Source organism: Manduca sexta, unplaced genomic scaffold (assembly GCF_014839805.1).
Source record: "Manduca sexta isolate Smith_Timp_Sample1 unplaced genomic scaffold, JHU_Msex_v1.0 HiC_scaffold_3166, whole genome shotgun sequence".
Taxonomy (NCBI): Eukaryota; Metazoa; Arthropoda; class Insecta; order Lepidoptera; family Sphingidae; genus Manduca; species Manduca sexta.
The window spans coordinates 54-15631 of NW_023594204.1; the positions used below are offsets into that span (position 1 = coordinate 54).

General features: G+C 36.2%; 1 protein-coding gene across 1 annotated transcript; it reads right to left on the reverse strand.

Moving 5' to 3' along the window:
• Window positions 1-441: 441 nt before the first annotated feature.
• On the reverse strand, window positions 442-10767 carry LOC115450444 (E3 ubiquitin-protein ligase AMFR-like; the record flags this gene model as incomplete). The annotated part of the gene is given in 4 exon segments (XM_037446552.1): window positions 442-620; window positions 850-960; window positions 1287-1439; window positions 10510-10767. Coding segments are annotated over 4 exon segments (701 nt in total), but the record flags the coding sequence as incomplete, so codon positions are not given.
• Window positions 10768-15578: the final 4811 nt, after the last annotated feature.

The window sequence follows — 15578 nt, forward strand, 5'->3', positions numbered from 1 at the left end:
TATTAATTGAGTTTATTGTTTTTCTATGTACTGTTAGATAAATTTAAAAAATGCGCAGTAAAGAATAGGCTGAGTTATGTCCCACAGCCGACACGTATTGACCGCAATTCCTGTGGTTCTGGTTAGATCGAGGGGATAGAAGGTGTTCTGGGCTTGCCTCATCTTCCCCTATGCTGAGCGCTAATTCAATCGACCACATGGAGCCTGTACAACTGTGCTGACAAAGCTTTAGCTACTAGGTGCTTACATCAGTAAAGGATAACTAAAATAATTTAGCATAGAAAGAATATGTATGTATACCACATTCCCGAAGGCGAAACAAAATATCAACCCAGTTTTCATTTATATCTTCTGATTTTAGGATTTTTGACACATCTCACAGAAGAAGACGGTAGTTTTAGTGTTTTTTGAATATAGTATAGAGTTAAGGTGTGTACTGACGTCTTGCTCATGTGGGTGGCGAGCGAGGTGTAGAGGCGGTGTCTGCGCAGGCGCGCCTGCAGCTCGTGCAGCAAGTGGCGCAGCTGCATCAGCAGCACCAGCGACGCCATCGACACCAGCATGTTGCTGAAGATCACCATGTGCACCACGTGCGCCAGCTCCACCACCAGCGACACCGCCTGACACACACATGCATTACTCACTTATTGTAAGTATTTTGATTGCATTCCTATCAACATCGATCGGGAGATATCATCAAGGATTGTTTATAAACAAATAACTACATTGGAACTGATAATACAGTTCAATACAACGATATGTTAGATTTGTGTAAATGATGACATCTTTTGGTTTGTAATTGAAGGTAGTATAGAAACAGGATGTGCCGGCATAGTAATAGTGACTCACGTCGAATGTAAGATGCGTGTAGTAGGCGACGGGCCCGGCCACGTCCACCTCGCGCAGCTGCAGCGCGTAGCGCGCCACCATGTGCAGCCCCGCCACCAGCAGCAGCGTGCACTGCAACACACGCGACACGCGTCACACAACCACTCGGGAAACCTCCTCTTTACTACTTCTATTGATTCATAAATGTCGTCACTTCGAAAACATAGTACCGAAGTATATCGTACCTTTATGTTTTGTTACATTATGTCCTGTATCTCCCAGCTCGAGCTAGCTTTTTAGGTTACTTTTAATTGTAATTATTAGTATCATGTACCTTCATTTGTCGTAAATACAACTATAGTTACCTACGTGACTAATAACTTATTTTATTTATTTTATTAACAAGGACAACCGAACAAGTTGCAGGTGATACATTATAAATGTCAGAGTGTTATCACCTCGGCGGCCATGAATGCGAAGTTGTCCTTGTTGTTTGGCAGGATCCAGGCGTACGCGGCTACGAGCAGAGCCGTAGACGCCGCCATGTTACACACCACAAGCCCCAGCAACCGCACGTGCGTCCACAGTATGGAATTCGGGGACGAATACAGCTGCAACAACATAAAATTCCTTTTTATATACAAACTATCAAGTTGATGCATGCTAAATATTCACAATGCCAGGAGGACTTCGAGGACCTCGCCTTTATAGCATAAGACAGTAGATATATATTATATTACATCCGCCCGGTTAGCGACCCCCGTATACAAGGTGTTAAAACTCCGATAGTGGCCCACGTATGTGTCGCGTATCGAGATAAGAGCGTGTATATCCGATTCCAACAGGCCGGCATAATTGTGTCGACTGCCGAGGGGAGAGGGGAGATTTTATTGGACCCCACTCCACTTTATGTCAGAAGCAGTGAGGTCCCTTCGCTGTGCCGTCTAAAAGATAAGAGGAGTAATTGGCTCACATTAGAAGCATAGTTTAAGAAGAAGAAAACCGAAGTAATTAACTAAGAATAAAAAATGCCATTAACAAAAATACCCCCACCCGTTAATCACCTACGTCCTACGTAAACCAAATCATAATATTGAATTATAACATCAATAATGGATAACGGCCGATACATAACAAACATGACATTCTAGTATGTTCTTCTTGTTTATTAATTATTATCTTTATTTATTGTTTGGATATTTAAACAGACTACGGGTCAAAAGCTTGAACGTAATGCATTATTGTGCAATAAGAATCAGACAGTGAATATAAATCAAAAGTAAAATAAAATAAAACATATTTATTGTGAATAAAAATGTATGTGCTTGGCAAATGATGAATGCATTCTTATTTCTTTGCGTTGCTGTCTCCTCCAGGGAAGATCTTGTGACGGGATACGTGTTTAAAAAATCCTGTAACTATATTTTTCTAATACCGTCTGGTATATTTTGTTCCACATATTCAATTCAACAATTGAATTGAGTTGAAATGCTGGCAGGTTCAGAAGAGAGCTGACACTGTCAGTACGGTGTCATACAGATGGAAGAGATTACTACAATAATCATCGAAGCCGGTGCCAACAACTGACATAGTTCTTAAAATGTATAAACAAACTGCGTTTACGGTAAACTTATGATACGTATATTTGCTTCATATAAAATGTAATTAGTAAACTCATTAGTACTACTAGGTCAGAATTCGCTAAAATTTATCACTTTAAAATTTCTTATCATGTCTACACCACGGCTACATATTAACATATACTGCTAAGAATCCGGAAGGTTTTTTTACCCTTATCTCGAAATTCAGGTCGTATATCCAGCAGCCATCAACCTCCTGTAATTACGTTTTCTATAACGAGCTTTTGTTCCCGCCTATTGTTGCTATTCCGATTAAAAGCGGAAACATTGATTCCCCTTTATTTTCTAACATGTCTACATTGCTCAGAATCCTGGACTTCCCGGATATAGCTGCAATAGAATTTATTTAATTTAACATCGTATTTATAATCATTGTCTAAATACTTTTTCTTGATATTTTGTCTAATATAACTTTGCTATTACGTTTCATTGTATTTAACTTTAACGGATATATTGTCAAGGTTGGTGATTTATTTCCGAAATTGTATTAAAATAACTAGCTCAAGGGTACTTATTTTTTTTGATCTAATACATTACATTTGTGGTTTATAGTCATACCGCCTCCAATATTAATCTGAAGTACTCATTCGCCAAAGCTCACTTCCTCCATATCAGAGCACAACAGTGCATAAAACAGAAATAAACGAACGTTGGAATCTGACCGAGACGTAGGAATATACCTACCACGTCATTTTATTAAAAAAAAATTACCGAAAAAATACGACGTAAACGGTTAATAAAGCGCAATAACCGATAAGAAACGCAGTAATGCCTTTAATGCGCATGTACATTGTACGCAGGTTGAGTACGTTTCTCAAGCAAATCAATACACCAGTATGTACAAATACTCCCATATATGGCGAATTTAATACAACTTGCGCAAAATGTAAACAATATGAAATGTATTTTTTATGAATTACCAAGGTTAACTGTTCAAATGAATGTTAACAATTATTTAATAATTCAACTGAAGTGAGACCGACTGCGGTGATGAGACTTTTAGGTTCCAACCGCGGGCCAATGAAATCTACGATATATAGCCCTCGTGTTGGATGATAATTATTAATATAATTACCAAACCTTAACAAAGAAAGAATGTAAAGTTTTAACAAAACGTGCCTCGCTGAGCGTTAGGCTTGCGACACATTTGTTAGTTATTATCGCAACTATTTCTCAGTTTATGTATTTGTTCATTATTTCGCCATCCATTGTTAATGATCAATGCATTTCCTTTTCAGATATTATTGAAATTTTATTGTTGTCATCTATATTGTTTCCTTATCCATACATTTTATTAGAACTCTCACATACTTGCATATTTGCTTTTCCTGGGAAGAGGCGTCAACGAAGGTGATGAGATGTTAAACAAAATATTTGCTTCCATTCATACAACGTTAAACAAAGTATAAATTTGGTATTATTTTGAATACTTCCACCATATCGAGTGTGCGGACATTGTGTGTAAAAAACACTAATTCAATTGTTGATTCGCATACTTATTGGGATTACATGCACAGCCCTTACCTGTAGCTGCAGAGCAATAATCTACCGTCCAGTTTACAAAGTGTGTCGTTGATCGAATAAGGCAACAGTCGCCTTTGATTATTTAAGTGAAGCAAAATCAAATTATACATTAATTAGCTCAAATTAAAATACTTAAAATAAAATTAAATACATAAAGTTCCGTGTATTTAATTAAACGTTTCACCAAGCTTTTTGTTTCCTGTCTATTCTGAAGTAGTTTCCTAAAAAACCGCTTACATTTTTGTCGAAAACTTGAAATTGTATTATTCCAAATAAGACGTCATGGTCGCCGTCTATCACGAGACAGAAAAGAAACAAACCCTTGGGTCAACGACCTATAGGTGCACAGGTGTCTGTATCACTTCCGCTTACAGCCACCTCATGTATCTAAGTCATATACCTCAATACAATTGTTTTAGCAAAACTATATTACTTACTTGAACAACTATTGGTTGTAGTCAACATGTAGATTTGATGTAACGACTACGGTTTTTGGCGTTATAATCATTTAGCGAACACGTCACTTCGATTCATCGAGAAAATTCCTTTTGAATGGTGTAATGCATGTAACATATTGAGCAATAGGCACAATAATCAGAAGTGTTTATCGAATTACACGTTAAGACTCTTAGCTTTACTATTAATATCTATGAACAAAAACAAGTGAATTATGTTTAAGACCCAGATAATAAATAGGTAAGAATAACTTTCGACTTGTGCTTATTTAACATTTTTAATATCATTTAAAAATTGTTGACATATTTTGATAATAAGTCGCGTGAAACAGATAATTTCAATCAATTCTTTTGTTCCTCAGAATTAAAATTAGTCCACATTGGTGTAATCGACTTCTGCCTTTATTATATGAAGACCTTGCTTGTAACAGACATATGCAGACAGCCAAATGTGTTAAACTCATCAGTAAACTGTGAATTGCTCATAAGTGTCTAAGGATTTCTGTGTTAAAACAATTGTTTGAATATCACTTTATTAAGCATGTCAACACACATATTGATTTCTGATCGGGCCATTCTTGGGATCGTTTATTGAAATCAATGGATCGAGGAGTCGTCACATTGTGCACAAATGCCAACCTCACGTGTTTTAATTATTTTACACGTGGTCATTACAAATACAATCAAATAAACACATACCTGCAAAGAAACAATTTTAGTAAGGACAACGCAATTAAAAACAATTATATTGAAATGTGAGAAATTTCCGCCTGATACAATCGTGGTGTGATACGAGTTTAAAAATATAATAGGAAGTACATTTATAACGCTTTATTTTTATAGCAGAAGGTTGTCTGATAAGTGACCACGGCACAAGTGCAACCACAAAGCTCCAGGGACAGCGGAAGTCTATCCTCAGAAGAGTATGAGAATTGAGATGAGTGCGAGCTATGTTCCTCTATTCGGTAGTTATTTGTTTCTGAACTTTGACTAAAGACACATAGACGCAGACAAGCCAAAGATTAGGCACGGCAGACAAACGTTTCAATTCTATTTATAGATTGTAATATGCAGAGCGCAACTCGCTTGTAAACAATACTACGCACACAAACAAAACACACGATGAAGGTACTAAATTTATTTACGGTTAACGAGCACCGAATGTTTCCGTTGATCGATGATGATTAATGCTTAGTAGGATTGCCCGCCAGTGCCACTGTAAAGTGTAATAGACTTAATTTCTGATACGATAGGGTCAAAATTCCAACGTGTTTGAATCTGATAAAGCCGTTAAATTATCAAGTTTTTTTTCGAAAAGAAGGTAACAGAATATGTTATACATATACACCGCTGTCCGTAAACTTCGTATTACCAGTATAATCATCGATGAAAATACTAACGATATGGCTTTAAAACCGAGAATTTTCATTCGTGGTTTCCTTTCTCGTTGAAATGATTCGTCTGACAGTGTGGCCATCACCATAAAGGCGTACTATCAACAGTTCTTCTTCATATAGCAGTATTATCAGTGCCCTGTCACTTCTAAAAAAATGTAAACAAAGCCAAATCATTTGACCTACATAATGTTATCATATATCATTAATGTGTTTATTTAACAATTTGGTTCATTTCCATTGGTCATTAGAATCCGCGTGCGGGATGCGGAAGATTTTCTGTTCACGCATGCCATGGGGCCCGCATAGGGTAGCCATATTCATTAATTGTTATCCCGTACTCGGGGACACCCCGCATACGGTGTAATGATTGTGATACCGACCAGTGAAATGTAACAGGATTCGATGCCACAGAAAATGGGCATATATATTATCATATATCTTATATCATTCACTTTCTAATACCTATTTCTTTTGCTAAATTAGGAAAACATTGTGCCCACATTTCCAATAGGCTGTCGTTATTGGCTATGACTGTGATCAACTAATATCATGTGGTTCCCCTTTGTAGGCTTCATGCGATAAATAAATAACTCACTGTTGCAAAAAACCTAAAGGTGCACAAGAATTCGCGTGGCATTGGATCAATATGGGGGCAATGCTCTTGCTCGGTGTACTTTAATGTCTCACACTTAGCATTCCAGTGTATGGGACTACAAATCCTAATTGGACGAAAAGCATGTGCAAATATTTGTACACGTTGTTGCCTGCATATGAAACAAATATAACAGATTTGCATACACGCCCATGCAAATGTAAGTGTTTGTTGTTTGTTTGTGATTTCGGAATAAAAGGATTTTTTTTCTTTACATATTGAGCTTCTTATTTTTTTATTAATATGTTTGTTCGGCCAGGGTAATCGCTTAATATGTAGTGTAGGTATACTAGAGCCGGCCGTATGCATTGTCTGGCTAAACTAACTTCCTTCACATATACATATTAGTTCAGTTTCCAAGTTTCCACTTTGAAAGTTTTAGTACTTCTGCGTATCGAACTTAATTTTCACTAAGCTCGTTCCCACTTATTCGGTCTACTAGACTCAGTCAAGGATTAATGTAATAATAATTGATAATACACCGACGTACGCTGTTCTGCGCCCGCACCTACCAACTATGATTGTATTAATATGTTGACTGAATAAAGCATTGAGAATTGTGACTTGTGACATTTTAAGCGGCTCCAAAAATTATCCGAAAATGATTTCTATGGTTCAGTTGGGTAAAAAGGATGAACCCACCATTGAGAAAAACATCTTTATTTCCGAAAAAAAAATAAAACAATTTTAATTGTAAATCCAATAAAAATGATTAGTTCACTCACTTCAGTAACTGGTCTCGTGATGTCGGCGACCCACATTTTGTGGCTTAACGTCCATAATCCGAAAATTTCATGAGCAAATCAAGCCTCAGTAAATGGCAAATGGCAGCAGGTGATGAAATGAGTCAGGGCGGTAATTTCGTTCAATTAAGTTAATTATAAAAAATAAAGTATGCTGCGACAAATATGAAATGCACGTAAATTGAACAATAATTTTGTGAAGTTATAGTCTTAAAGTCGATTACATGTTTATTCGTAATTTTTAAACTACATTAACGATAATGTCCTCCAGAATTATAATATAATATGTAGAAAATCTTTCGTGTCTGTAAGTGGACACATGATGGTTATTCTTAATGATGGTGCGTTTAGCACAAGTCTACAACACCCCGATTTGTATGCAATCAATAATATCCTCCCAGTTTACTGCGTGAGATTTTTAGAGAACTTTCGCATGAAAATAATGTAACATTTCACATTGCATACGCGCCCCCCGCACGAATACGTGACCTCGCTTACGTTTCAGGGACTAGGAGAGTTATTCACTAAGCCGACCTAAAAAGACTCGGGCTGTTGTAATACTAAATAAACTTAATTAAAATAAAACCCAAGTCGGAGTTTCACAGGACACCCAATTTGAAATAGAAATGTCGTCAATTTTCTATATTAATGATCCAATCTATCCATCCAGTCGCTAGTAAATTACGTCTTAATAAATTATGCTTTTTACGAATAATTTTACTGCTTGCAGTCGATTTCAAATACACGACCTACTTTGTGTGAACCTTGTCCGTACAGTTTTAAATAATCAGTTTCACGTGACCTTTTTGTTTCGAAAAGTAACATTCTCATTATAATACATATTTTCAACACAAATATTTCAATATTGAATAAAGTTGATTTTGAAAAATAAAAAAACTTTCCTAACGGTGTCAACGATTTGTTACAATAAGTAGGCCTCATACATGTCACTAATGAAACTGTAGTATGCATCAAGTTTGTAGTAGGTTAGGTAGCTAACACAATAACAATGCCACATGGACGGGTGGTGGTATTGTGACGTCACGTCACGCCATCCAAACAAGCACACAGCTGCCGCGTTTGGTTATCATCGCTGACGTCACGGCGATAACGCCGTGCGTGAAAACCTATCACACGAGATGACTCACTGTAGAGTCGTTAGTGTTTGTTATTATAGAATTAATAAAAAATAATAATATCAGCCCTGTATTATATACTTGCCCACTGCTGAGCACGGGCCTCCTCTACTACTGAGAGGGAGTAGGCCTTAGTCCACCACGCTGGCCTAGTGCGGATTGGTAGACTTCACTCACCTTCGAAATTCCTATAGAGAACTTCTCAGATGTGCAGGTTTCCTCACGATGTTTTCCTTCACCGTTAAAGCGAACGATAAATTCACAAAGAATACACACATGATTTTAGAAAAGTCAGAGGTGTATGCCCTTGGTTTATTATAGAATTATTTATTTATATTAGAAAAGTTTTTAATAAGTACTTTCTTGCTCTTCATACTGCCGGAAGAATTTGGCTTAGGTTTACTGTTTTCGTTAAGGAAAATACATCTCATGGTTGATTTTAGTATAGGAGCAGTCTTATCGGTCCAAATTATCATATATCTTAATATTAATATAAAAAATCGATATGTAAGTAGTTAAGTAATTGTACATTGATAAAAACAGCAAATGACTGTTAAATAATATTGGCATTTAAAGTTATTGCAATAAATTAACCGAGGCGTAGTTTATCGTGGATTTAAATTAACCTTTAAATAATTTTTGGTGATTAAGCAACCACGTAGCATTTGTATGCATTATACATATTGCATAAATATTTAGTTTTCAGTAGATGCTTCGGCTTATATTGTATTATTTTTTTCTATATATTGAAATAAAACCTAATAATTATAACTGTATAGTATCGTAATAACCTTTTCCAGGTGCTTCTAGATACCATCACAAATTTGTTAATCGAATCATTATTTTGTTAAGTAGGTACCACCCTTTACTTTACCCATGACGCATTTATTTTCCTGAGTTAAAGTAACGGAACGATAATAATATATAGTAGCATTACAGTACAGTACATTGAGTGCATTACTGGGAAGTGCTTTAAAAAAATTGACAGCTATGGGAAGATAGCACTGAAAACCCAAATGCATTCTACAGTTTCTGCGAGATTTGCCTTTGCCGTGAACACGTTGAAACGTCATTCCAGTATTTCTCGTTTGAATTTGGTTCATAAGTGTCACATCCCACTTACCCCCGGGAGAACCAGTTTAGTATGTCCATTACAGTTTAATGACCATTTGGGCTCGTATGAAGGCACCAATGCACAATTAATTTTACTCTTTTTTATATTTGGGATCTTTATTGTAGTTTTATATTCAAGGAATTTATATTGGCCAACCGTGAGTCGATGCTAAAGAAAATTTGGTATGGAAATATATGTATGGCGACAACATTGTTATTAGGCGGCAGGTTGACGACCTCTCGTTAGTTCCTACTAATGTTATAATGACGGTGAGACAAGGTTAATATCAGTAGTTTTGCCATCTGTACGACGAAATGTCAGTGCCCTATATTGGATAATTGTAGTCTTATCCACTAGAGCAAGTACGAGAATAAAAATAGTTTAAATTTGAATCTACGATCATAATCTGTGGACAAATGTTATCCAAGTCCGTTTAGTGGTTCTTGCGTTTACTTCTTAACAAACATCCAAAGATTTCATGAACATACGCATTTATTATATTACGTAGTAAGAAGTAAGATAAGATAAGATAGTATGTAAAATGTAAACATACACTGTACTGTTGTAAATGTGTGTCATCTTAATTTTGTACAGCGTTTTGTTTCGTGTCGTTGATGTGTTGTCACTCGACAGCATCCGAGCTTGCGTAACATGTCACAAGTAATCCCAACAGCATGCATATGAATATATAAAATATTAATTGTTATTCACCGACTTAAAAAAAAGGAGGAGGTTATTTTTTTAAACGTACTTCAAACACCCTTGTTCATTACCAAGGTGTCCCGACGCGCTTGATAATATAATATCTAAACAATAAGGGCATTAACATTTCCAATCCGTCCAAGAAATTTGACTCACGAAAGTGACATTGCAGTAAATTAAAAGTTACAACATTTTTATATACAAATAAATATAACTCAATGCTTCATAGAAGAATAAATAAACATTACGAGAGCATCTACCCAGGCGCACTGATATGACCACCAATAAAAATCAGTTAGTAAATGATGTGTTACTTACATATTCATATCTATCCTTGGTGAGTTGTGCGGTGAGATGCAGGAAGCCGATGACGGTGAACCAGGAGCCCCAGAGCAGCACTTCGTCGAGGAACTGCACGTTGACCACGCCGAACACGAAGATGAACTTGTAGAACACGTAGTTCCAGAACTTGTCCTTCACGCGCTGCGACTCCGCCACGCGCAGCTCGCCGAACACCACTCGCTGGATCAGCTTGCCCAGCAGTATCAGCGTGCAGTACGACATGTTGATCACGTTCTGTAACAATGAACGACAAATGTCTTTTGCTGAATCCGTAATAATAGTTTTTGAAAACAATTTTATATATTATATAATAATAATAATAATATCAGCCCTGTATTATATACTTGCCCACTGCTGAGCACGGGCCTCCTCTACTACTGAGAGGGGATTAGGCCTTAGTCCACCACGCTGGCCTAGTGCGGATTGGTAGACTTCACACACCTTCGAAATTCCTATAGAGAACTTCTCAGATGTGCAGGTTTCCTCACGATGTTTTCCTTCACCGTTAAAGCGAACGATAAATTCACAAAGAATACACACATGATTTTTTAGAAAAGTCAGAGGTGTGTGCCCTTGGGATTTGAACCTGCGGACATTCGTCTCGGCAGTCCGTTCCACACCCAACTAGGCTATCGCCGCTTTTTTTTTTTTTTATATTATATAAAAAAAATATATATATTTTATATATTATATGTTATGTATTTATTTTTTAAATAAAAAATGCGACCTGAAATGGTATACAAAGACATTGATAATATAAGTTATCATCAATGATTTTATTCGGTTTAATGTTTGAAAGGTTTATTATTAGTTACCCTGACTTGGGCCTAGGCCGAAGATAGGGTCAAATGGCGCATATTGGAGGAGGCCTATGTCCAGCAGTGGACAAAGATATAGGCTGATGATGATGATTATGATGATAAGTTAATAATTTTCAATGGGTCCGGTAACTTAGATCAAGATTACTCGTATAAAAACTATTTATCGACATTAAGGTATAAAGCTTTTATTTTTGCCGCATTAGAACAACTGTGTTATGTGTAAGTCACACTAGTCGTGAAAATATTTACCACGTTCAAATTTACAATGATCATAAGGAAAAATAATATTATTGACACATCCACTTACACTCTACAATAGAGCTTCAATTAATATTTAATTATGTCTCATTATAACGTTACAGTTAACAATAAATAAGCACAATTTGCATTGCATGATCCGTTTTTATATATTGTTATGCGCGACTTCTTCCTCTATATTATGGTATATTTATTTCATAAAAGTAGATTTTCTAAAGATTGTTAACAATATTGGACAATCCATAATCTAGGGACAAGTATTATATTTTATAGTTAATTATAGATAGGAAGACACTAAATATTATCTGTTCGGATACTATATTAGGCATCTAATGTAGAACACACGTTAACCTTTACGAAATAGAATTGGAGATTTAAAAAAATAATAGAAGCATATTTGAGGCCAACCACCCACTCGTACTGACTCTGTTTAGAATATAGCCAAAGTGGCCGTGGTGGCTATAGCCAAAATCTATACTTAACAATGAAGTTCAAATTAGACACATGACCCTAACTCCTGTTTCCTAATGGTACGTTTAAGAGATTCTAGAATAATACATAATAATGTTACTCGGAGAGAAGGCTTTTGGCAGATAGAAGTTCTGTCCTCACTAGATATATCGTTGTAGCGACTAGCGGCCAGCGCGGCATGTGACAAGGTCGACCGGACCTTTGGTGTTGAACGCCGCTCAATAGCTTATTGAACTATTCGATACGTGATAGCCGACGCCGTTTGTTTGTATCCGTAGAACGCGCTGGAAGATCAACAGGTCGGTGAGTCACAGCGGTCGGTGCGGGCGGCGGTAAACAATTTATTTGTCGAATGCTGTGTATGCGACCTTACAGATCTTTTAGAACTTAGAAGTTTGGATATCGCAGATTTACTTAAGACTTTGACGACAAAAAGTATACAGAACTGGTGCTATCTCTAACCTTAGACCTTTCAATATATTCTAAGTCATAAGTAATATTCAATTATCACTCAAATGGTCATGGCGTGATATAGATGCAATTTTGTTGTTCATCACGTATTATTTTTAAAGCATTGATCGGCGAAATAGGTCGCCTGATGTGAAGATCTACTAATGCCCGTACAATCCCACATAAAGAATGTACGCTTTATAGGTTTTAAAGAAATTGGTTGCTCGAGTGTCCAGAAGTGCGTTGCTCGGTAAATATCTCTCGACCTTGTAATGTCTCGTTTCTCTGGCAAGTGGGAGCCTACGTGGTCTAGATGCAAGCGGGGGAGGCAGCATGCGCACCGCGGCCAGCTGCATTCGACCAATCACCAACACGCAGCCTCCATCGATTTTGTGAATACAGAGTTTGTTTATGCTCACGTAGAGGGCCTGTAATACGATTAACCAGCCTCAATAAATTTTACCGGGTTATAGGTGTCGTATGCAAGTATGATTGAACTAATAAGCAATATCTATTGAAATTTAAATAATATCTATGTTTTTTGTTCCTCTGATTGGAAGCTTATTATGATCTATGTGATGTCTGAACATTACCACCGTTCAGAGCTTCAATTCAAGCTTTGTCGTGGATATGAGCGCAATGCAGTTTAATATTGTATTTTAAAATAGAACATTTTTGTTATTGTTTATTAACAGGCATAAGAAACCTTCAGACGAACGACCTTGCTCGTCTCGTCTGAGTTAAAACGCAAAAAATCATTTTTAATGTGAGTAATCTCATATTCTATTGTTCTCGATAACAATAATTAAGAATTAACACGCTAATCTTTCTCGCTTTTTGTTTCAAATCTATATTTCTTTATTATAACTGAAACGTTATTATCTATCAACCATGTTGATTTAATATCGTTGGCTTCTTTAATCATAGAGAAGAAAAGTTTGGGTGTAATTTTCCATTTTATTACAACTGAATAGCGCCATATGAGCGAGTCACTCGCTTGTTGTTATGACTCACGAATAAACTAACAACAACTCAGATCCATTTAATATACTAAATGTTATAAACACTCTAACATTTCAATTCAAGGGACAAAGTTCCAATCAAAAAGCTTCACATGTATTTCAAAGGTCAATGTAATTTCCAGGACGTCCAGGAGACCTAGCTCGGACGGGATATCTAGGCACAAACCGCTCAGATTTTCACTACGTCAATAAATTACTAGGGGTACTGGCCAACCTCGTGCTGTCTCTTTCCAACAGCTCTCTTTTCTCCAGCTGCGTTACAGTTATCGACTTGTTTAAAAATTATTTTAATACGGCCTACATTGAAATGTGCAGTTTCATCAGTTTACGAGGATAATGTCAATTACCATTGTTTCCATTCTTATCATTTAGCCGTCTAGACACAGTAAACGATACTGATAAGAATATGTAAACAAAATACTCGATAATCCTAAACTCAGAATTTTTCTTGTACCCGCAGACTACAAAGAGAAGTCTTATTCATTGAGTATAAGTGTGTTTAACAAAGGAGACGTCAAAATATTTGCAGAGGACATATGCAATTCCCGGTGCAGGAATTAAACTCGATTCTAGTTTCACTGTTGTTTTATTAGATCTATTTAAATGAAGGATATTCCAGTAGTTCCAAAACCAACTCGTTTCAAGCGGAATTCCTTCAATCCACTATACAATCAGGTGACCTTAGGGGCTAGATCGACTGTAAGCACGCTATAAAGTGTCTTAAATAAAATTTTAAGTTTAAACCTCTGCACATGACATCACAACACCAAACTGCTAATTGATAAATGCCATGACCTTTTTGGTAAATGGGTAATGACTTTGTTTCGTGAATAAAAATTTTATTGACTCGTTAATTCCTATTATATACCAGTTAAATCATAGCTCGTGGAATATAATTTTAATACATGAACAAATATTTTCGATCTGTACGTATACACTTGTACAATCGAAACTATTATTTAAAAGAGAAACGATTTGACTTAATTTTTTTTAGAAATAGGAAGCTGGATTTTTCACTCTCGTGTTTATAGATTACTATTTATCCTGGAAATGAACGTTAACACGGATACCTACACTAGCAAAAGCTAGTAGCAAAGTCGATATAAAAGGCGAAACAATTTCTTTGTATAGCCTATTTAGTCTAATTAAAGAGCTATATTGAATCTCTGAATTTGATGAATATTACATTTTCTTTCTGTGTACCTATTCTATTGTCTAAACTCTAAACAATTGTTTTGATGACGTGCCTGACCTACACATAACAAGTAACCGACGTGTATTAAACAAATAAACATAAACGTTATCTATTGTCTTTACTCATATCACTTGAATAATACGATATCGCTGTGTTTAGATTAGGTAAATATTTTAATGAGGACGCAATAAGTAGGTCAAAGAGAGAGTATCGGAGAACAGCCGTGGAAGTATGGCGAGCTCAAAGGGAAGTTTTAAATACAACAGTTCAGTAGTTCGCTTCGTGGTTTAGACACCTAATCATACCTAGTACAAACGCCTCCCAAAACCTCGAATGTCGAGAAATTGGAATTACAGAGTATTAGTGTCATATGCTTTTTAAAATTATTATCATAGAATTTAATATGCATCCAGATGGTAAATACAGTGCATTCCAAATGTAGACAGATCAAGGTGATACAAATACACATTTAAGATAATTTTAAGAATTATTAATTTGTAACGACTGGTCGGCATATCAAGTTTTTCTCCGTCGGTTGTAGTTATTAACTTGAGCGAGACATTTTTGAGTATTATTTCACATTCCCACCTCAGGTTTTGGAAGTCCATTTCGTAAAAAGAATTTGGATGCATCGATTATGTCATAAACCAATAAAATTTGTTCATTGATAATGATCATACGTTTTATTTATTGGCCATGATTTATCATAATTCAGTTTTACGTGCGGAACGACGCGTATAGATTAACATCACTTGCAGATGTTGTTCAGGTAGTGTGTCCTATACATTTTATACTTAACACGACTGTACACGCAGTGGAAATTCCTAG